The sequence below is a fragment of the Pteropus alecto genome, unplaced genomic scaffold, assembly GCF_000325575.1.
Source record: "Pteropus alecto unplaced genomic scaffold, ASM32557v1 scaffold389, whole genome shotgun sequence".
Lineage (NCBI taxonomy): Eukaryota > Metazoa > Chordata > Mammalia > Chiroptera > Pteropodidae > Pteropus > Pteropus alecto.
In genome coordinates, this window is record NW_006443569.1 from 853,716 (window position 1) to 878,551 (window position 24,836).

The following is a 24,836-nucleotide window of genomic DNA, read 5'->3' on the forward strand; positions in this document are numbered from 1 at the left end:
AAGTACCAGAAAGCCCTTTCTGTAAAGGGTCAAATAGTAAATAGTTTTGTTTTTGTGGAAAATAGTTCTATATCACAACTGCTCAACTCTGCTGTTATCGTGTGAAACCAATCATAGAAAACACATGAGTGAAAGAGTACGGCAGTGTTCCTATAAAACTTTATTACAAAAACAGGCATGGGGACAGATTTAGCCCATGGGCTATATGTAACTTTCCAGACCCCTGATGTTTTGGTGTATTTCAGAATCACCCTTGTAACCATTTATCAAGCTACAAAGTCTGTCACAGTTTTTTTTTTAAAGGAAGCCAGTTAATTTGTTATTCTATATTCTAAAACATTTTATGAACAAATAGATTTATCAGCCAGCCTTCTTCTCTCACACTTTGAATATCAAACATATGCTTAATTCTTGGTGGTGTTACCTAAAAATCTACATACATGCAGTACCCTACGCCCACCCCCCTCTCCAACTGCCGTCTCATAATTTCTTCAGCCTAAATGCTCTCAGTTTTTTTCCAAGTTTTCAGTCCTCTAAATAAGGACCTATCACTTATCTAAATTCGATTTCCCAGCATAACTAAAAGCTTTTAAGTTGTGCAAAATTTCCTTATCCTGTGTTCCAGTGTTTCACGTGCTTACATAAGAATTTTTTGGTTATTGTGTATATAACATGATTATATATTATATGATATATATATATATATATAATGTTTGCTATGGCTATCATATGTGGCTCCACCACTTGCTGCAGCCTCTGTGCCTAAGTTTTAGTGCTTACCTGTCTTTAGGATTAAATTACACACACGCACACACACACACACACACACACACACTCCTTATTAGAATGATGTCTACCCCATATTGTGTACTCAAAAAATGCTACCTTTTCATTTTGTTTAGATAATGCATATATAAGTTTAAAAAAACAGCCAATGAGAGAAAAAAAAACCCAACATGCTCTTAACTGTTCAAACTTGATTGATTTTATCACAAAGACTGAAAATATTGGATATGAATTTATATAGTGGCTTGACAGATACTTAGGGTTAAAAAGGATCTTAAATATCTATTTCTTCATCTGTAATCTATGAATCCCTCAACAAAACAGTATGTGTACGCACATGCATGCGTGCACTTGTATGCACTCTCATGCATATATGTTTCTTGTCAGAATGTCTGAGACTTTCATGAGATCCTTACAGAGTCTGGGTCTCAGAAAGGCTGAGCCCTGCTTTTGTTGTGAGCAGCATTTCAGGAGTGGAGACCTGCTTTCATTCCCAGCTTTGTTGCTTCCGGCTTTTAGTATGACTTTAAAGTGACAAGCAATCTCTCGGAACCTCAGGACCTGGTTTCTGTTTCTCCTAGAATTGTTGGAAAGCTCCAATAAAAGCATTTTAAAATTGTAAAGTGTCATATAAATGTATAATTGTGGCACTATGAGAAAACTATAGCCAGAGAGAGTGGTCAAGTGGTTTGCTCAAAGGATACCCCCAAGTGGTCCTAGAACCCTGACACCTCCATCTACTGAGGCCTGCTCAGTGCACTGTACCCTCAACATGGGGCCACAGCTTTTCCTGAAAACAAAATGGCTCAGTACTAAGACCATTCAATGGGGAAAGAATAGCCTTTTCAATAAATGGTGTTATTAGTACAACTTAATATCCATATGCAAACGATAAATTCAGACCTCTGACCTATACCATATATAAAAAATAACTAAAAACTAACTGGATTGAAGACCTAAATGTAATAAATAAAACTATAAAACTCTTAGAATAAAACATAGGAATAAAACTATATACTCGGGTTAAGCAGAGCGTTCTAAGTTATGACACCAAAAGCACAAATGACAGAAGAAAAATTGGATGAATTGGACTTTGTGCTTTATAGGACACAAAGAAAGTGAAAAGTGTTTGTATACCTTAAACTTACACAATGTTATGTCAGCTATATCTCAATATAGAAAGAATTAAAAAGAAAGTGAAAAGACAACCGTCAAAATGATAGAAAATTGCAAGTCATATATCTGATAAGAGATTTTTATTCAGAAGATGTAAAGAATTTTTACAACAATAATGAAAAGATAAATAACCCAACTTAAAAATGAGTCAAGAATCTGAATAGACATCACTCTAAATAAGATATACAAATGGCTAGTAAGCACATGAAAATATGCTCAACATCATTAGTCATCAGGGAAATGCAAATCAAAACCACAATGAGAAATTTGTCTGGATCCACTTAAGACTTTTAATAGCCAAAGCAATCTTGAGAAGGAAGAACAAAGCTGGAGGCATGACACTTCCCTAATTTCAAATTATATTACAAAGTTGTAGTAATCAAAACAGTATGGTATTGGCATAAAAACAGACACATAGATCAATGGAACAGAATAGAAAACTCAGAAATAAACCCACACATAGATAGTCAATTAATTTAGACACAGGATTCAAGAATATAAAAGGGAGAAAGGATAGTCTTCAGTAAATGGTGTTGGAAAATTGTATAGCCTCAGGCAAAAGAATGAAACTAGACCATTATCTTACACCATACACAGAAACTAACTCTAAATGGATTAAAGACTTGAGCATAAAACCTGAATCCATAGAAGTCCTAAAAGAAAACATAGGCAATAAGCTTTTGATATAGGTCTTGGCGATGATTTTTTGGATTTGACACCAGAAGCAAAAATAAACAAGTGTTTCTACATCGAACTAAAAAGCTTCTGCACAGCAAAGGAAAACATCAACAAAATTAAAAGGCATTCTGCTGAATGAGAGAAATAACTGCAGATCATATATCTGATAAAGGGCTAATATCCAAAATAAACAAAGAACTCATACAACTCAATAGAAAAAAAATCCAACTTAAAATGGTCTGAAGAACTCAATAGACATTTTTCCAAAGGAGACATACAGATGGCCAACATGTACTTGAAAATTTGCTCCATATCACTAATCATCATGGAAATGTAAATCAAAACCACATGAGATATCACGACACACCTGTTAAAAAGGCTGTTGTGAACTAGACAAGAGATTGTAAGTGTTGATGAGGATGTAGAGAAATGAGAACCTTTGTGTACTATTGGTGTAGCCACTATGGAAAACAATTATAGAGGTTCATCAAAAAATTAAAAATAGACTAACAAATGATTCAGCAATTTCACTTCTAGGGATTTATCCAAAGGAAACAAAAACCCTAACTCAAATATCTGCACCCTTATGTTCATTGCAGTATTATTTACAATAGCCAGGGTATAGAAACAACATAAGTATCCATCAATGGAAGAAGATAAAATCCTGCCATTTGAGACAACAGGGATAGACCTTGAGAATATTATGCTAAGTGAAATAAGTTAGACAGAGAAAGACATACTATAAGATTTCACTTACATGTGGAATCTAAAAAATGAAAAGAAGTGAACTCATAGATAGAACATTTTGGTGGTTGCCAGAGGCAGGGTAGTTGGTGGTGAGCAGTGGGCAAAATGGGTGAAAATGGTCAAAAGATACAAACTTCCAGTTATAAAATAAGTCATGGGAATGTTATGTACAGCATGGTGACTATAGGTAATAATAATAATAATAAATTTCAAATAATAATTGTATATTTGAAAGTTACTAAGAGTAGATCTTAAAAATTCTCATCACGAGAAAAAAAATAACTATGCTTGGTGATTGCTGTTAACTAGATTACAATATATTATCAAGTCATAATATGTTACATTTATGTTGTACATCCGAAACTAATATAATGTTATTTGTTAATTATATCTCAATTGAAAAAATAACACAAAACCATACCTAGTATGATATCTGTAATCAAAAAGACAGACTACAGCAAATGCTGGGTAAGATGTGGAGCAATTGGAGTCCTCATTAACTGTTGTTGAGCATGTGAAATGGTGCAGCCACATTGGAAAACAGTAAGGCAGTTCCTCAAAATGTCAAACGTAGTGTTACCAAATGACCCTGCTCCTAGGTACATATCCAAGAGAATGAAAATGTGATATGTGAAAGAAGCCGGTCAGAAAAGGACACATGGTAACATGGTATATGATTCCATTTATAATAAATGTCCAGGATAAGTAAATGTTTAGAGACAGAAAGTAGTGACTATTGTGGGGCAGGGTGGGGGTGCGGTGGGCAGAGGGGCGGAAGGGGAAGATGGGAAGTGATTGCTAATGGGTACAGAGTTTATTGTAGGGATGATGACAGGTTCTGGATTAGATGGTGGTAATGATTGCATAATGCTGTGAATATACTAAAAACCACTGAGTCATAAACTTTAAAAGGGCGAATTTTATGCTATGTAAATTTTACCCAATAAATTGTTATTTAAAAAGAATAAAATAGTGCCAATTGTGCTTTCTTGGCTTGGAAAGATTGTGAGATACTTTTTTTCTATTTTATCTCAAGGCTGCCATGTGAGCTTTACTGACAGGCCTAGATGACATGAGTTTAGTGTCTGAGTTAGGAATCTGGTTAGCAATCGCCTAAGTTACGTTAATACCCTGTATATAGACAAGGCTACAACTTTTGCTCAGGGGACACGCAGGACTGAGCTGTAATGAAGCCAGTAACCTCAGTCACCCTAGAGGGGATTTTTCCAGGTGAACATTGAGGTCATTCACCAGGCAGCAGAGAAGCATGTCTGAATTTTGTCCAGCTATATTTGGACATTAAGTAAACCAGTGACAAAGATTTTTAGCCTTGTTATTTTAAGAGGTTTGAATATTAGGTAAATTTGTTTATTGTGCTTATAAATAATTTAGGAAAAAAGCATATTTTTAAAGAATATGTTAAAAAACTGTAAAATATTGAATTATTTCTTAGCATCCTCTTAGAAATCATTCAATTCAATTTACATTAGTTTCTTGCTGTGTTCAGAATCTCATAATGAAAAGATTATACATATGTAATATACTAAAAATCATTTTTGTATCTTAATTTAAAATAGAATATGAAACAATTCTTTTTAAAACTGTGTTCTAAAGTACATAGTCTCAATCTTCTGTGTGCATAAAAATCAACTGGGACTCATTAATAATGTGCATTTCCTAGGCCCTCACCCCTAAGAGACTGGTTCAGTCTTTATTTTTAAGGAACACCCCGGTATTCAGCTTAGAAGTAGGAGGTGATATGTCTGGTTATACAGTTCTTCATTTTACCTCATATTCTTAATTTCTTAAGGTATTTTCTAGCCATTTGGTGTTAGAAATAGATGATATCCACATTCTTAGTCTGCTATTCACAAACATAACTTTTCTAAGTGTGTGAAATTGTAAAAAGTCTTTGTTTTCTCCAGTCAACATCTTTGTTGCTGTTACCCTTAATATAGCACTTCCTTTCCTGCTCTTTCCAGATTTCTTTTGACCTGGCTGAATATACTGCAGATGTTGATGGGGTTGGCACTTTACGGCTTCTGGATGCAGTTAAGACCTGTGGCCTTATCAACTCTGTGAAGTTCTACCAAGCCTCCACAAGTGAACTTTATGGGAAAGTGCAAGAAATACCCCAGAAGGAGACCACTCCCTTTTATCCTCGGTCGCCATACGGTGAGAACAACATGTGCCACTTTCTTTGTGTGTATGGGGCGTTTGTGTGTTCCTGCTTTAATTCTGTTCATGTCTCATGGCTGAAGTCATTTGGGTGTGAGATTAACATTAAGATAAACTAAAGTGACTAGACTTGTTGAGAAGCATACCTTTATACATTGCTAACTACAAGTATTTGCTGCCATTGCCTCCAGGGTGGAATTACCACCTCACCTCACCAGTCCATGCTCATTCAGCCCTTTCATGCAGATCACTTTGAAGGGAAAATTAAACTAAACATGATTTTTTTTTCTGAAATGTTGTGGGACTGTGCTGAAGTGATAAGGTTTCATGTTTTTTATCTCCCCGATGAAAGCCTCCCTGAGTTCAAACCTTTAAAAAAAAAAAGGTCTATTACATCTTACATATTTGTAAAAAAGTATTCATGAAAGACTTATGTGATAAAGTTTTGAAGCAGCTAGAATAGTGAGATCCCATATTTTTTCACTTTTTAATTTCTTAATACTAAGAAAAACAAATAAGACCTAAGAAGGTCCACTTGATACATGGCACACACTATAATTGAAGTCAATTGGATTGTAAAACAAAGAACCATGGATATTACAAAAGTAAGAAATTCTTAAATATTTCCTTGTGCACATTATTAACTGGCAAAGAAGCCTTTATTTTGTCTTTGGCTTTTAAGTCTTTTTTTTCTATTTTGATACATTACAAATTGTAGTTTGTGTAAGTTGTTACTTGTTTAAGATGAATGAAAATCACTGTTTTTAAATACTAAGACACTGTCTTTTACTTGCTTTTTAAAAATTGTCCCAACAGGAGCAGCAAAACTCTATGCTTACTGGATTGTGGTGAACTTCCGTGAGGCATATAATCTCTTTGCAGTGAATGGCATTCTCTTCAATCATGAGAGTCCGAGGAGAGGTTAGTAAATATATTAATGGAAAAGAGAATTTCAGACTTTAACAATAACAACAAAAAGTTCTATATATATTCTGGGGAAATTTTCACATTTTTTCTTTTATGGACGTCAGAAGTGGTGAATGAAGACATGTAAATCCAGCCTTAATTACTTAATAAATTTACTAGGTTTTTTTCCCAGCTTGAAAAACTGAACATTGTTACAATGTTATCATTTATATTGGTAGGTCTTATCAAGCATGTTTTCAACCTAAGTATTAGGAAGATTCCCAATGAATACAAAGGAATAAGCAATAAACTAATGATTATCTCCAGAAGCCAATCTTATTCGTATAGACTCAACTTGTAGAATCTGGTTTTTTTTTTTAATTTTGAATCAGTTGAATATTCAGTAGTTTTTCTTTACATTCCACTTTAACAGGCATACAGAAATTGCTATGCTTCTAGAGTATATTTTAAAATAAATTTGAAATCAGTTCTTATATTTAGAATCATTATCAGTTTTCAAAAAATCACATTTGTTTGCATTGTCTTGTTCCCTTTTCATAGTTGTCCTTGAGACTGTTAGCAACATACTAGGTCTCCTGTTCCAAATATTAGGTTTTAAATAAGAAAATGTGTATTTCTTTCATTATTTACTGAAGCATGAAAAATCTACACTCTTTACAATTTAAAAATTACCTGTTCAATCTAAGAATTTTTGTTAAATTTCACTATCACTTAGCCTTTTATCTTGAGAATAAATGAGAAGTCCAGTGTTATAAGGTTTTTCATGCCCAACAAATAGTAATGCTTATATCTTTTTTCAGTGAAATTTTATGTGACTATATAGCCACATAAATAAACCAAGTTATGAAGAAAGATTAAAGTGACAGATTTATAAAGGTATCTTTAGTGTCAGTACATTTTTAAAATAATTTTTTAATGTTTCAATTACAGTTGACATAATATTATATTAGTTTCGAATGTACAACCTAGTGATTAGACATTTATATAAGTTACAAAGTGATCTCCCTGATAAATCTAGTACCCATCTGACACCATACATAGTTGTTACAATATTATTGACTTTATTCCTTACGCTATACTTTATATCCTCAAGACTATTTTGTAACTACCAATTTGTACTTCTTAATCCCTTTGCCTTTTTCATCCATCCCCTCAACCCCCCTCCCATCTGGGAACCATCAAAATGTTCTCTGTATCTGTGAGTCTGTATCTGTTTTGTTTGTTCTTTTTTTTTTTTTTTTTAAATTCCACATATAAGTGAAATCATATGGCATTTATCTTTCTCTGTCTGTATTCACTCAGCACGATATCCTCTAGGTCCATGTTGTTACATATGACAAGATCTCATTCTTTTTTTATGGCTCAGTAATATTCCATTGTATATGTATACCACATCTTCTTTATCTATTCATCCATTGATGTACACCCAGGTTGCCGCTATATCTTGGCTCTTATAAAAAATGCTGCATTGAACATATGGGTGCACATGTCCCTTTAAAGTACTGTTTTGGGTTTTTTTGGATAAAATAACTAGAAGTGGGATTACTGGGTTCTTCTTTGTCTCTTGTTAAAGCCTTTTTTTAGAAGTCTATTTTGTCTGGTATAAGTATTGCTACCCCAGGCTTTTTTTCTCATTTTCATTTTCATGAAATATCTTTTTCCATCCCTTTAATTTCAGTCTGTATTTGTCTTTCCATCTGAAGTAAGTCTCTTGTAGACACCATAGGTGAGGGTGTTGTTTTCTTATTCATTCAGCTACCCTGTCTTTGATTGGAGCATTGGATCCATTTACATTGAAAGTAATTGTTGATTCATAGGTAGTTATTGCCATTTTATTATTTAAATATTTAATCTTTCTTTTTTTTTCTTCTTCCTCTTTGGGAAGCTCTTTATTTCTTCTTCAATTTTAAATGATAGTTTTGCTGGGTAGAGTAATATCGGTATAGGTCCTTGGTGTTCATCACTGAATATTTCATGCCAGTCTCTTCTGGCCTGAAAAGTTTCTGTTGAGAAATCAGCTGACAGTCTCATGGGAGCTCCCTTGTCAGTAACTGCTTTTCTCTTGCTGCTTTTAAGATTCTCTCTTTGTTTTTAACCTTTGGCATTTTAATTATAATGTGTCTTGGTGTGGGCCTCTTTGGGTTTATATTGTTTGGGACTCTCTGTTCTTCCTGGGCTTGTGTGTCTATTTTCTTCACCAGATTAGGGAAGTTTTTCATCATCATTTTTCCAAACAAGTTCTCAATTCCTTGCTCCCTCTCTTCTCCTTCTGGCACCTCTATGATGTGAATGTTGATATGCTTGATGTTGTCCCAGCAGCCCCTTAAAACTATTCTCATTTTTTTGGATTCTTTTTTCTTTTTGCTATTCTGATAGGGTGTTTTCTGCTACCTCATCTTCCAAATTGCTGATTAGAACCTCTGCTTCATCTAATCTACTGTTGATTGCCTCTAATATATACTTTATTTCAGTTATTTTATTCTTTGGTTCCATAGTGTTAGTACATTTTTATTTTACAATTGTGTAGTTAAAAAATTCCCATGATGTGCTGTTAAAGCATGAGAGTCCATCCTGTCATAATCTGTTGCACAAAAGGAAAATAGTTAATAAGCAGCCAGGATCATTTCTTTAATTAACTTTGTGGTTCTGAGTGCCCTTAATAGAGGAAAATGGAAAAGGAAGAGCTTTGCTATCCTTGCCTACAGCATTTGGTATGCAGGATATTTAAAAAATCTGTTCAGTAAATTTCATATCAAGTTTGGATAGAGAAAAGCATTCTTAGTTGTAGAATGAAAAGAAATTTGAATATACCCTCTGTTTACATATCTGATAATGAGAATTATTTTTGTCTTTGTTGATGTTAATCTCTTTTAAAAATTTGTTTTAAAATTAATACTTCTCTTTTATTTAAAAGAAAAGTAAATACTAGAGGATGGTATAAGGAGAAAAGTAAAAGTTTTCTTCCTTTTATTGGCTCCCAGCCCTGTCCTTAGGCCCACCGTTAACATTCCTTCAGAAATGTTCCAAGTATCTTTATTGTCAATGTACAAATAGGGTTATTTTATACATAATCTTCTGTTTCTAGGGCTTTTGGTAAATGTTTTTTAAAAATATTTGACATTGTAGCATATACCACTTGTTTTATTATCTATCTGGAAATCAATGATATCTCATTTTTTAATTTAATTTATATAACTAAATAATGAAAAATTATAGAGGTATATGTGGAAATGATATAATACTTATTTGGTAGGAAATCTGATACTTATAACATTTCTTGAAACTTGAAAATTAATTTTAATATTAGATTAACCTGACATTAATATTGTGGTTTCATCACAATTATTTTCTGAGGAGATTCTTTGCCAGATTGAGAATTCTTTAATGGTTAGACTGTATTGAACTCTTAAATCTTCAGCATCTAACACAATACCTGTATTCTTATAAGCATTCAATAAATATGAATGAATGAATGAATGAATGAACGAATATTTCATGTGTCAGTGCCTGGACTTGAAAGCTAAGCAGTCTGAATTAAAGAACTACAAGAATTTATAGGCTGGTTTAAAATAAATGTTTTATCGATTTCACGCATATAGTAATTGAAGAGAAACCATTTTGATTCAGTTTGATATGCTTTAATAAAAAGATAAAATTTATTTTTAATTAATAATCTTAGTTTGCATACCTATATTGCTATAGTACTTTAAGTGAATTTATTTTCTTAAGTAGGTTGAGCATCAGTCCCTTGCCATGCTATCACAGGAAGCAAACATCATTTTTTTAGACAATGCAGTGGTAAACCTCAATTAAGTCTAATATATGCAATCACAAATGCCTAATTAATAGAGCCTTAACTGATACAGCTTTTTGGGGACATGTACTTTTTCTCTAATGAAAAATAATTGACAAAGCCCCTTTTGACTGCATGAATAACATTTCATGAGAATTTCTGACTTTAAAAAGTATGGAAGAAGTATTTTCTAATATAAACATATTTTAGAACAGAATTTGGCAAAGTGTAGCTCATGGGCCAAATCTAGCCAACCAGCCTAATTTTATAAATAAAGTTTTATTGCAGCACAGCCATAGCCATTTGTTTACAGATTGTCTATGGCTGTTTCACATTAGAGACCTGTGGCCTATAAAGCCTAACATATTTACTGTTTGGCCCTTTAAGAAAAAATTTTCCGGCTTTGGCTTTAGAATAGTTAGCTCCTCAAAATCAAGAAATTTTCAACTGGACTTAACATGGCTTTCTCTTAAACTAGCAAGATAGTCATATAGAATGATTGTCAATAAATATTAAAGTCAAATAATGTCAGTAGTTAACCCATCCATAAGCAGAGTTCCTGAAGCATTTTTGTCAGTTGGTGTTTTGTTGTGCTTTCTGAAGTACTGAGGTGTGGAACCAAATAAGCTAGTCACTGACTAAAGATCTATAGCGTAGTTCATCCCAGCAATTCTTGCTCCTAATTTGACATTTTTTCATTACGTGTCTGACTATTATATGTTTTTTCTCCATTCCAATCCTTTGTGATTTTATTTATTTTTTAATTATTTGTTATTATTATTTATGCCTACAGCACCTGGTCTTCCTAGGTGGTCTCCCATCCAAGTACTAACCAGGCCCGACCCTGCTTAGCTTCCAAGATCAGACGTCGGGCTTGTTCAGGGTGGCATGGCCATAGACCATGGACCGTGGCTCCACTGGGGCATGGACCCAGGACCTTCTGCATGTAAAGCAGACATGCTACCCACTACACTATGGAACCACCTCCATTTTGTGGTTTTATTTTTAAAGTACTTATTTTGTTTCACTAAGAGAAGTTTATAATACCACTAAAGATAGTTGGGATCACATGTGGTTGGCACAGAACTGACAGGTGGAAATTATTGATCTAGGAAATAAAGCCATTGATCTAGGAACTTGGACTCTGTTTTCCTGGGTTAGTCATCCAATCATTCTTTTAATTAAGACAGGATGATTGATACACTCATGCTTTAGATTTGCTTTTTATAAAATGGAGGCACTTTAGTAATATTTACTACACTTAATATGAATAAAAGTTAAAATTCTAGAATTGTACATCCATAAAGGCATGAAAATATATGTATCATTATATGTTCTGTGAATAACTGTTATGTGTTATATAATGATGTTTACAGATACTGACAAGGTGCTTTTATTTATAAGCACTCAACTTTTTAAAATAAAAAAAGTACCATTCTTTTTTTAAAGAGGATTTTTTTTTATGAATAAATTGCACAAACTGACATGTATCTGAAAAACTTTTCCTTTCATATGGTTTCTTCAAATTTGAAATTCTTTATCTAATAGTTTCATTTACATATCTCTGTATCTATATGTGCATAAATACAGTGTTCTGTTTGCCACAAATATGCCTGCCTATGGTGACACCTTTCTGTTGGAAATACAGATTTACATATTCTCTATTTAGGGAATAAAGTCTGTATTTAGTATCTAGAAATATTAAATTTCTCTAAGGAAAATATTTAGTTGCTAAGTTTCTTTTAAAGGCTAATCAGTTCATAAAATTGTAATGGCATAAAGCTTTTAACTATATAAACAATGGAAAAAATGAGAACATTTTTAATTAAAGTCACTTATGAATCGGGATATTAGAGTTTCTTTTCAAATATATTGCTTATCAATTTCTTAAATTTAAGATTATCCTATAAACCAGAATATTAAAAGCAAGCCTGTTAGTAATATTTCTAGTTTCGATTTTATTTTACTTTAGAAGATAATATAACAGGAATGAGTACCTACTGTTAATCACCAAAATAAACTATTTTGCCAATTATGTTTTATTCTTATATGAGCAGACTACTTTGGCATTCACAAATAAAATTTTGCCAACCTTTAAAAATTATAAGTAATAATATATTGTAAATAAAATAATATATTGCAAAATACAAAAATTGTATTTTGTATGATCATTGAGTTAACAATGATCATACAAAATACAATACCTTCTAGTTTTAGCAGATAGAAAAATTATTAAATTAAATTTGACTTGATTTCCTCATTTGATGACTGTAGCCATTTGTGATTACGGGTGTCATGCACATTATATTGAACTTTTACTTTTTGAATGTGCCTTTCTCATTTTCAATATGAGTGTAGAATGAGTGTTTAGGTTCCTGCAGTTAAGGATTGCTATAGGTTTCTGAGAGATTTCCCTGAGTCTGTGTCCTTGAGGATAAAGCCCACACCAGGAGTGTGCTTGGTGAAAGTTCTCTGCTATCTGATGATGGCAGGTGAGGCTCAAGTATCTGCTGGTTCACAGTAGTGGCACCTGTTTACTTTTGACTCTCACTTGGGTGCCACTGGTTTTGGAGAAGGAGTTCAATTTAAGTGTCCCAGTCTTTTTATGAGGATATTTTTCTTATGTTGACTCATCTTAATATGTGGATCATTAGGTCAGTCTGGACAGTATAGTGACTCCTACTTCCAGAATCAACAGAAGAAGTAAAGTTTGGCTTAGCGAACCTACCTCATTGTCATTAATTTACTAGCAGTGAGTCACATGCAAGTGATTGGCTTCATCCCTTGTATAACTTTAGTCCAAGTAAGAAATCACAATCCATGTTAACAGTGTTATTTCTTCTCTTCTCCCACTTTTCTCCTCTTCCTCCTGACCTCCTCCTTCTCTTCTAAGTGTTTAAGAATAGAACATTTACTCAGCTCTGAATGAAATATCGTCTCTTTGTAGTAGGTTCTTTCATATTCATTCTCCTTCCATGTTTGACCTCTAAATGATGCTCTCTTCCATGTGTAACGTATAACTATACTACCTTCTCTGTGACCATGGATCCTTATAAAGAGACTCCATCACTGCCTTCTTCCTCCAGGAGCTCTTCAGGTGCTGGACTCCCTGTTTTCCCTAGAATTCTAAGACAGCCTAATGAATACCACTGAGAGGCTGGTGCATGTATAGGCCTTTTTTATTTTGTATTTCTTTCTTATTCAAGAGAAACTTTTTATTATTTCACAGCTGAGGGAATCAGAGTAGTTTGGCCATTATTATCATTATCTTCATCAAGTGTTGTAATAGTGAAAAATATTGTACCCATGAGCTGTTTTTGTTGCATTTGACATAATGATTTAATACACTGCAGGTAATTTTACAGGCATTTTGACTAGTTTAACTTACACATTACTTTATGTGTATTTGAAAATTTATATGTACTTTTATTTTTCCTCTAATTTTTAAATTTAAAAATGTGTATTAGCACATTAGATAATATTCTTTCTTTCAAAGAGCTTTTGGAGAATAGACAGCATCCACCTGTATGTATGCTCCTCAAATACTCTCAGAATTTATAAGATCGACAGGAATTTAAAGATCATATTATCCCACTTTTTTCATCAATGAAGAAACTGAAGCAACATGAGATCAAGTTGTCCAAGGTCACAAAATCAACGAGTGTCAATATTGAGACTAGATATAATCCTGAAGAAGGGCAGAATGACATAAATATCATTCGTATTTGTAGAAATAGCATATATATGAATTTTAGAGTTGAAACTGGAGCAAGTCAACCCCCAGCGCATAGCTGATGCTTGTACCATGGAATGAAGCAAGTGGAGAAGTTGGAAATTTATCTCAATTGTTCTTATCTTTTGTAAAAGATATTAGTTTGATTAAAGGCAAAATTTTTTTCAGACGTTTAGCAGAAATAATTACAGTGAAACATTAGTTTTCTAGTATTAAAATATAAATGTGATATGAAATAACTTATCTTGAGTATGATCAAGAAGTTGACAATGAAGAGAAATAGTACTAATACAAAATACATTGAAAATCATGTGGCAATAAGAAGTAATTAAGTACTTTAAATATACCCATAATTAGCAGTTTTAAGACTACCGCAAATGGATGGTATACTACTGTTGTTTAGATATTGAGCCATTTTTAGATGATACAGCACATTCCTTTAAATACGGGCTTCATAAGAAATCATATATATCAGTCTAAACACAGTATTCACCTGACTGAGAGAATGTGACATTTCAAGGTTCATGAACTTGTGGTTTTAAGTTTTAGATTTGAGCTTTTTTTCCTAGCTGCCAAATGTTTTGCTTCTTAAAATGTCTAACTATATTTATTACCATAAACTAATCTTCATATTTTTACCATTTATTACCATAAATTAATCTTCATATTTTTAAAACTATAATTTATGTGAAAATTAACTACTTAAGTCATAGCAAGATTTTGAATAATTTTCTCCTTCATTTTTTCTGAAGATTTTTTTTATTCATTGCTTTAAAGATAAGAGTAAAACTCAAGGATAGTGGTTCTCAACAGGGGGTTGAGAATAAGGGTGGGGAGAGTATGACTTTGCCCCTCACAGGACATGTGAAAATATCAGAAGATACTTTTGGTTGGTACAAATGGAGGCTAGGGATGCGCCTAAACAACCTACAATGCACACGACAGTCCTAAGAGCAAAGAATTACCCAGCCCAAAATGTCACTATACTGAAGGTGAGAAACCCTGCTATAGAATTTCACCCTCACATGTTATCATCAAATTGAGATGAATGTCATCTATAAGACTAGGATTTTATTTTTCTTTATATATCACTTTTACTTTGTAGTAGATCCTTAATAGAACTTTAGCAAACATTTACCTTAACACAAGAGAAAAAAAATCTGATTTAAATACCTCCATGTGAAACTATTTAGGCCTTAGGTATTCTAGTCTACTGCAGCTCAAACCCAAGTCAGAGAACCCCAGATAAGAATTATCTCAGGGCTCTCCTAATTATTTGGAGAATTCTCACTTTTGTGACCCACTGGTCCACAGAACCATGTGCAGGTGGGCCCATGACTCTCCCTTCACTTCCAAAATAAATGAGTGTAATTATCTTTTGTTATAAATTATAACAAGAACAAAGCTTTCATTTGGGAATAAGTTGTAGAGTCTATGTTCTGGCTTTGCTATAAGACAACCATTAAAATGGACTTGAGATCATTTTCAATGCATAAGATTACAGTAATAATGTGAGAGGTTCACATTATTTGAGAATTTTCCTTTAAAATTATTCCAATTCATATATATTTGAGTGCTTTTGGGGATAATAGAATGCATGATATAAATTAGATAAATGGAACTTGTTTTTATTTAATCCCAGTAGGCAGAAAGCGCTTGCTGGTGCGCACGCTCTCTCTCTGTCTCTATCTCTGTCTCTCTCTCTCTGTATGTGTGTGTGTAAATAAAATAATCTTTTTACAGATTACTAAATTAGTATTTGCCAGCCTGAGTAACAAATTCAATTTGTGCTGCTATACCGATATGAAGGTACAAATGAACCAATATCAAACAGCCCAATATTTTATTTGTATTTCTATCTATTAAAGATACCTTGTGTCTTTTTTTTCAAATGAGCTTCATAGCCTTAAGTTATTGAAAAAAAAGGTGTAGCTACCCATTGTGAAATGAAGGAATAAAGTAATCTCATGTTACAGTCCAACAGTACATTATAGATTTTACACAATACAATTTTGTCTATGTAAATGGTTAAATTTTTGGCCACTCACCTTGGATCCACCAGGTTCTAGGCTGCCTTTCTGGTTGAGTACAAAGTGACATCATTTAGTTTGTAGATTGTAATACTTCACAGATGACATGTACGCTTGGAGCTGTTGCCTATATTATTCTTTGTGGAGAGATGAGGTGTAATTGCTTCAACATGAAAGACTTTTGAAGCAATAGTTGGTCTAATTGAGGTGGTTATTACCACTAAACAAAGTAAAGTGTTTTTCCCACCTACTGAGGTGAAGCTTCTGGGATTGTTAAATTGATTTCTTAAACTGTTTTATAATTTCTGTGATATTTACATTGAAACCAAACTGATGACTGTCTGGTATCATATAGCACAACTCCCCCAGTATAAGCAGGCAGTGTACACAGCAGTTAAGAGTGCGTTAAGCCTCTCAGAGCTGGGCCTAGATGGGTTCAACTTGACCACGTTACTTACTCAGGCCTCAGTTTCCTCTTCTGCCTTGATAATAATGCCTACCTACTAGGTGCATAGTGAGGATAAACGAGACAATATATTTACCTATGGGTTCATAATAAAGTCATATGTGAAAAAGATAGATTCAGTGCCTGGTAGATTTTGAACATTTGTTTGTTTCCTTTTTCCTACTCTTTTCTTCCCTCTTTTGTACTTTTAGTGCTGAGTCCTACCTAAGTATTAGTTTCTTCACTCCTCTTCTAAGGTGAAAGACTGTTGGAACCCTATTTGTGGGGTTTTGTGGCTACTGGAATAAAACTAGGACAGTGAGAAATTTGAATCCAGCAGGGCACGCCCATTAGAGATGGTTTTAAACCGAAAACTGAAAACGTATTAATGATGTTTACAGATGAATCAGAGTGGTCACTGAGATATCTATGACTTGCAAAAAGAAAAAATGTATTGAGAATTGCTGGAATCACAGGAAAAGCCATTTACAAATGAGATTCTGGCAGCTAACCAGTGCAAATTTTTATATTTGAGAAGTCAAGAAAAGATGATGATGATATGGAAGGATATGGTAAACACCAAAGGCCTATGAAAGACCCTTAGGAAAATTAATGAAAACTTTAAGTATTTTAAAAATGATTCACATATTTTTATTAATGGTCCTTTAACAACCTTATGTGAGGTACAAAATGTTGTTTTGTCAAAAAGTTTCAAACCAGAAAAAAAAAAAACACAATTTTTTTGGGGGAGTATACTAAAAAAATACACATAAGTACAATTATAATTTAAATTTTATTGAGTACAATTATAATTTAAATTTTATAGATTATAGGATAAATTGCAAATTTTTTCACGATGGCATTTTTCCCCTCAAATTTAGGTTGAGTCAGAGCTTTCTTTTTCATTATTTATTTTGGAATTTTGTTCCCCCTTTTTATTGGTTCAGATTCAGCTAACAATACAGAAGTATTCAACTGCTTGGATTCAGTCCAGGTTACACCACTTACTAAATGAGTGACTTTTGCCAAGTTTCTAAGTCTCTCTGAGCTTCAATTTTCTCATCTATAAATAGGATAATAATAGTCTTTATTTAGGGTTGTTGTACACATTAAAGGAAATACTGTTCGTAAAGTTATTAACATACTATTATTATTACTTCAGCCACTGCTACTACTAATGTATCTGAAGAAGAAGGGTCAGTTTGTGCCACCTCACAATTTAAAATATAATATTAATAGCAAGGAGTAATAAAAGGGGAAATTAACAAAGGGATAGACAATTTATCTTTCCTGAGCAAGTTAAGAAGTTGAGCTTTCAGACCTTGGAACCTGGTAATTAAGATAGATAAGATGTGAAAAAATAAAAAAGAAAATTGAACATGAAGTATTGGTAAGAATAATATTCTGCACTTCTGTTGTGTATTGGGTGTTTACTTTGCAGAGTTCATTTAAAGACTAAACTCTGCAGAAGAGATTCTTCTAGATAGAAGATTTAAAACACATATTACTCTGCTGTGTTCACCCTTTGTAGAAGGAAACTTATTCTATAAGAAAATACTGATTGCAAAAGAAAAAGATTACAAAAGAGCTACAACACTCCGGATCCACAGTCAACAATATGGGAAGCCCAGTGGAGGAATCAAAGCCTTGCATAAAAAGGAGCTGATAATGACTTAGTACTTAAAGACTGCATTTGGCCAGTGCATAAGCCTATACTAAAACATAATATAAACTTCTGGGAACAAAACCATCAGGGCAGACCAGCCTGCGAGGGGCACAATGAAGAGAATCTGCCTGAAACCGAACAGTTCCTTAGGTTAAGATCAATGCATGTATGTGTGCGTGTGCGTGAGTTGGGCTGAGGGAGGAGGTGTGAGAGGGCATTGGAAATTTTAACCAGAACTGCTGAATATTCTTTATAGTTTGTTAGACAATTGTAAATATACTTACAGCAAGTATAGTCTAAGTTCAGCCTAAAAAACTAAGAGTAGGATCAGCAACACTTGAAGTTGAGACACATAAGTAGGTATGAGAAAAAGAGATGGTGGAAAGTAAGGCAGTATAGGGTTTTTTTGTTTGTGTATTTGTTTGTTTGTTTGTTTGTTTTTAAAGAAATTTGAGGCTAGAGAACTAAGGATACAAGAAGTACTCCTTTGGGTATCAGATTATAAATTGACAGCATGAGTTAGGAAGGGGGTATCCCTCACTTCCAGTTGTGAAGTACAACTCATTGAGGGAACTGCATTGACCATTGAAACCTAAAGACCTGTGCAGCTTTGAACTCTCAGGGGAGCAGCAACCCATGTAGCAAGTAGAATTCTTATGGAGAATACTGATGACTGGTTCCTCCCTCAAGTAGTGCAATGCTAGTAGGGTGAGGATTTTAGACAATTGGTTTTAAGAATATTTAACATTTCTCAGGAACTCCTTTGTAGTTACAGGCTGATGGAATCCTGGGGCTTCGAGTAACCTAAATACATTTAGTAAGTTGTACTTGGATCTTGTCAGAGTCTGGGCTCAACCATTCTCAACAAATTCTTTTGCCATCTTCATATGGTCCTGGTTTAATGAACACTTCCTGGTATTATACAGACATTCATGGCCTGGACAGATCTTAATGACGGGTAGAATACAGATTCCCAGAGTAAGCAAAAGCTTATGTTGAAAAAGGCTTATTACTGTCAGAATAGGTAGATCATTATAACTTCTTAAATGTCTAGTAGGTTTGAGATTTCTTTAAAGGCACTAAAGCAAGATGTACATGAGGATAAGTAGCCCATAATGAGATGCAATTAAGGAAGTAAAAATACAATCTGATCACAAACAAACAAACAAACAAACAAAAAAAACACACAAAAAAACCACACAAACACTTGCTGGCTATGAGAAAGGTAGGTATGCAGCAAAATTTTATCAATGAAATAGGGGAAGCCCCAGTGCCCACAAGATGTTAAAGAAGGCTGTGTTGAAGTACACAGGAAACGTCTCAGCCTTGGCCCAGGTGCCTCTTTAAATCCTAACAATGAATTTGTGCTAAAGGAGCAAAACCTTTTTTTAAGGAAGAGGAAGGAGTTTCTCAGGGGAGCACTGATTAATTTTATTGGAAGAAGACTAAATATTAAGAACCTTAGTACTAATATATTTTCATGTAGCTAGCCATAGCACTGTACACTCTTAGAAGTTTGTGACAATCAAGTGCTAGATATTTGGTAATGTTTCTTAAACCTTCAAAGGGAAATATTCCTTATAGGAGGCAAATATAAGGCAGGGAAATGAAAATACAAAAAATGAATATAATCTACTCTTCTATGTCCAGCACTATGATGTGCTAACATACATATATTAAAAAAAAAAATAGCATGTATACCTTTTGTAAGAGATAAGCAGAACTTGGTAGACAAGATAAATACTACTATGTTAATTAAGATTGGTGGCTATGAAAATGAAGCCACTTTTCTAGAATGGATTCGGGGGTGAGGATTGCAGGAGTTGAATGATCCCCATGAGATATGCTCCAGGATCTAGACAGCAAACCTCCACCAGGAGGAAGGACTCTTGGGGGTGGTTACTGATCACTTTGAAGCCTTACCTACTTGGTGTCTAAGGTGGCTGCCCTTCCACATGCTCCTTTCCTCCAGATGCAGGGATGAGCATGCCCTGCAGCCACTTCCCCCAATGCCTCTTGAGACTAGCTTGATGCTTTTAGCATATTCTCTTTTTTCTTGGCTGGATTCTAAGTCTTCTAAGCCTGGAATCTTTAAGCAAAAATCATTATTGAGAAATATCAAGGGCTCTCGAGTTAATAGCTTCCATTTTAAAAAAGTTTTTACTTATGGAGCTGTTAATGATACTACTGATGATAAGTAACATAGCAACTAACATTTAGCCCTTACCATGTGCAGGGTACTCTGTTTTCCACTCATTTCTTTTAATCTCTATAATAAAGCTATTAAGAAGATATGGTTATACCCATTTTATAGGCGAAGAGACAGAAGTTTAGAGGGATTAAATTACCTTCCCATAGTGAGTGAAGGGTACAAGATTTGAACCCAGGCAGCTTAACTGTAGAACCCCTATGATTATCCATTATATTATGCTGGATCCTAAAATGGCCTGTCTCTTCAGTCACACTTCATTTCCCAAAATAAACTTTATTCTAGTCACATCAGCTTCCTTTTTGACCCTCAGATTTTTCTTCAAGACCTTTATTCCTGTTTTTGACTTTTTTTTGTTTCTTCTTTACTTTCCTGGTTTTTCTTTTTCAGTTTTGTTAAATCCTAAATTTAATTAGTGAAAAAATGAAATGATGAAGCAAAGCATGGAAGCAGATTTTTTCACCTGAATTTTGTTATGTAGTTAACATAGAAACTGTGACAATATATGACTAAGCTATCTTGTAACACAGTCTTTTAACTTTCAAAAATTATATTTTATGGTATTTAGCTTATAGACTATCTAGGGAGTACTATGTCAATAATACAGCTAGATGATAGCTACCTTATTTTTGGTTGTTTAATCTGTGTTTTTGTTGATAGCGACAATATTTATTCTTAAACTGATTTGAAGAACATTGGGTTTTACAGCTCACAGACATTGCTTTCATGCAAATCAAATAAGAGCCTTAAGAGTAATATGTGCAGATCCTAAAATTCAAGGCAAAACTCTTGAACAAAAAAGATATTTGTGTGACAGTTTATCTCCTTGCATGTTGTGTTTTAGTGTCAGTATGTCTTAAAAGTATCTTATCTAACATTGACTGTTAGGAATTCCAGAGAAATAGAACCAATAGGAGATATCTGTACATACATGAGGTTTATTATAAGGAATTGACTCATGGTTATGGGCGCTGAGAATTCCCATGATCTGATGTCAGAAAGCTGGAGTTCTAGGTGTCGTTTCTGACTGAGGCTAAAGGCCTGAGAACCAGGGGAGCTCATGTTTTAAGTCCCAGTCCGAGGGCAAGAAAAGACCAGTGATCCAGCTTAACACTCAGGCAGAGAGAGAAGAAATTCTCCTTTCATCCACCTTTTTATTCTGTTTAGGCCTCCAAGGGATCAAATTAGGCCCACTTGCATTAGAGCACTATGCTTTATTCAGTCTACTGATTCAATCAAGTGCTAATCTTGCTAGAAACACCTTTACAGATACACTCAGAAATAATGTTTAGCCAGATATCTGGGCACCCCATGGGCTAGTCAAGTTGACATATAATTTTAACCATCATACTGACCAAATTTTTAAAAATCATTACTTAAATTTCCAGAAAATGAACTTAATGCTACATTCCCTATTCTAGTACAGACATGGTTTCTGTCACTGCTCTGGTGTGCTTTAGAGATATGCTGCTATCATCCTGTGTGCTCCCTCGGCTGCTCCAATTGAGAACTTAAAGTAGATAAAAGAGTCTCAAGAAGGTATAAGTAGTGATAGAGGAGAAAGACTGTGTAACAAATAAGAAAATCATATTTTATCTTCCCTGTTTTTTTCTTTTCCTTAATATTATACATATATTCCACATCAACAATTCAGTTGGTGTATACCGACTAGCAGCCAATGCTTATTTCTAGTTCAAACTTTATTTCTAGTTAGTCTTGCCCTTGGATTCTGACCGTTCTTGAAAAATATTTCATAAACTGAAGTCCAAACCAAGTATCAGCAACAGTTATTAAGGAGGAGATAATGTTACTTGGGCGAAAAAAATATCATTTGTACGCATTTGTTTTTAGGATATTGCATATATTTATTTTTCTGTGACAGGAGAGAAAAACAGAAACTCTGTCATGGGAATCAAATAAGATTATAGTGGAAGGAGATGCAGTTGCCTCATTTTATAGACATTTGTCTTGTCCCCATTTTCTATCAGATGAAGAATTTGAATCAAAGGACTTTTAAAGATTTTCTGATATTGTTGTCTTTACACTGGAATGGCAATAAGCCAATACTATTTTTTTTCCTAAGTTTCTTCAAACATGAAATTTGTATGAAATGACCCTGCTTTATTTCTTAAATGGCACTTTGGTTCTGAGTCAAGATGGATGCTAAAGAAGAAACTTAATTCAAAAGATTTAAGTATGAACATTGACAAACAAATCAAACATTGTCATTATGCTACATCACTCTTTGTAAATTCTGAAGCCCAAACATAATATAGAACAGTGCAGGATAAGTCATTTTTAATATTAATAAATGATTTCTATAAAAAGGAGTTGGTTTCAGAAGATGATATACATACCTCTTTATTATTCTCATGCATTTTTCATCCTTATATAAATTGAATGTATTCTCCCATGACAGAAAGTTTGATCCTTCTGCATTATATTCCTCTTCTCTCCTTTTTCTCTTCCTACCCTCCACCTCTTACTATAGAAGTAAAAGTAGTCTACAGAGGTCCTGACAAACATGGAGGCTATGAAGAAATTCTGACTAAAATGTGTCAGAAGAGAGACAAACTGCCAAGTATGATCAGATAAATTTTGTCATTTACTGATATTTGTGATGTTATTGTTATGCTTACTGGTGGGTATATCCTTGTAAACCAAACATACCAGTTTAAGAGTTTAATCATTACTTAGAATCTGGAATTGTGGCAAAAGAAATGAAAGTGCTAAGTTCATTTTGTACTACATTTACTGATAAAAAGATATCTTACCCTTTGATCTGTAGAATACTCCTACTTTCTTATCGCCCTACCAGAAAATGTTTATTGAAAACCTATCATATTATAGGCACTATACTAGACACAGGTGAAAGAGAGAAGAATATAATGCTTGGCATTAAAATTTTCACAGCTGAGATAAGCAAATTAAAATTTACGATGGAGTGTAATAAAGGCATGTAGAATATGCAAAGAGTGATTGAGGAGCATAGCGGAGCGATGAGGTGATAGTTGGGTAATGAAATGTGGATTAAAGAGGAGGGGGTATGCAGAGAAGAAGAAGGGACTCAGGCCTGCCAAGGGACCTGCACCCACTTGGATGTGGCTAAAAAGAGCTGTGAAATGGGAAAGAAGCAAGAGGAAAAGCTAGAAGGTGGCAGGCAACAGGTCACACATGAATATTGCATTGTCACCAGTGAAGAGAGAAACGTTTGTTATCAGATTTGCATTTAGAACCTGTAAGGTTTAGAACAGATTGAAGAGAAAAGAGACTCAGGGCAAGAAGAACATCTGGTAGCAATGGCAGCAATTCTAAGAAAATAGTAAGGACCTGACCAAAAGGAATTATTCACTGAGTTGGAGCTTGTGTACCTGAGGAATTATGGTTTAGGAATGGCAAAACTTACATTAGGCTTATGTAGATTAATTATGATGAATGGATGTTATGGTAAGGATGTATCTAGCCTGATCTCAGGGACAACTGAAATCAGAAACTTGGATATCTTCAGAGTGCTCTCTCTTTGCTTTTTGTGTCCATTTTTCTTCCTGTCTTGGTTTTATCGTTTCATACCTCTCTTCTGTGAAGCTGGAACTAGAGTCACTATCAGCTACAATTCCACTACCTGAAAGAAAAATGTTTTCTCCCTCTACTCTACTTGGAAAAGATCTGGTGATGGGCTTGAAGATCTGCCTTGATCAGGTGCCCATCCCTCAACCAATCGCTATAGTAAGGAGAATGTTGTTCTTTGGGTCAGCTTGTGTTAGGCTCATACTCTTAAATAAGTCAGTACAGTCAGAGAGGTGGAGTTGGGCTATTGCCATTAGGATAATTCAAAGAAGGAAGGAACACAAAAATGCCCTTGGGAGAATCTAAAAGTTAGGCAGCCAGCCCAATCATAGTATACTAAGCCTGGATTTGGGATCTGTCGAAGTAGAGTTAGCAAGACTTGAGCAGTTGACTGGACGATTTGAATGAGAAAATGTCAAAGGTGATGAAGAGGCAGCTGGGTAGATGATGAGCCCATTCACTAAGCAGTGACAGCCAAAAAATCATGTCAACTAAGTAAAAGAGACATGAATGAGGTAAAGGTTTTATCCTCTGAGGTGAACAGGAGGGAGACCTGATTGGGAACTTGCTTGTCACACAAAATGATTACCAGGCCATAAGTGCTGCTTGAATTGGAGACTGTAATTAGAATAGGTGTGTGACTTTTTGCCCACAGCACTCAGACGCACCGCCATGGGAGGAGGGACATGGTAGATATTGATTCGAGGTTTTGCAGAGTCTGTGAAGTGGAACAGTTAGGGGAACAATGGAATTAAGGGCATTAGCAACAAAATGGCTGAAATGTTAGATCATAATAGCAAAAAGACGGGAATAAAGATTGGGGACCCGAGTAATCAAGAGACTGGCAGTTACTGTGTTCTTGGATAACAGATATATTGCATCTGTGAGGTTGGACATGATG

The 24,836-nt window shown here is 34.2% G+C and overlaps 1 protein-coding gene and 1 pseudogene across 5 annotated transcripts in view; one reads left to right on the top strand and one right to left on the bottom strand.

Annotated features, from left to right (window-relative positions):
- GMDS (GDP-mannose 4,6-dehydratase) overlaps positions 1–24,836 on the top strand; it is a 607,022-nt gene that overhangs the window by 260,179 nt on the left and 322,007 nt on the right. For all 5 annotated transcript variants that reach the window (XM_025041522.1, XM_025041523.1, XM_015599051.2 and 2 more), the window contains 2 exons: positions 5,370–5,562; positions 6,382–6,486. In XM_025041522.1, the coding sequence (XP_024897290.1) occupies positions 5,370–5,562; positions 6,382–6,486 (298 nt within the window). The remainder of the gene's footprint in view (positions 1–5,369; positions 5,563–6,381; positions 6,487–24,836) is intronic.
- LOC112473115 lies at positions 11,070–11,185 on the bottom strand (annotated as a pseudogene).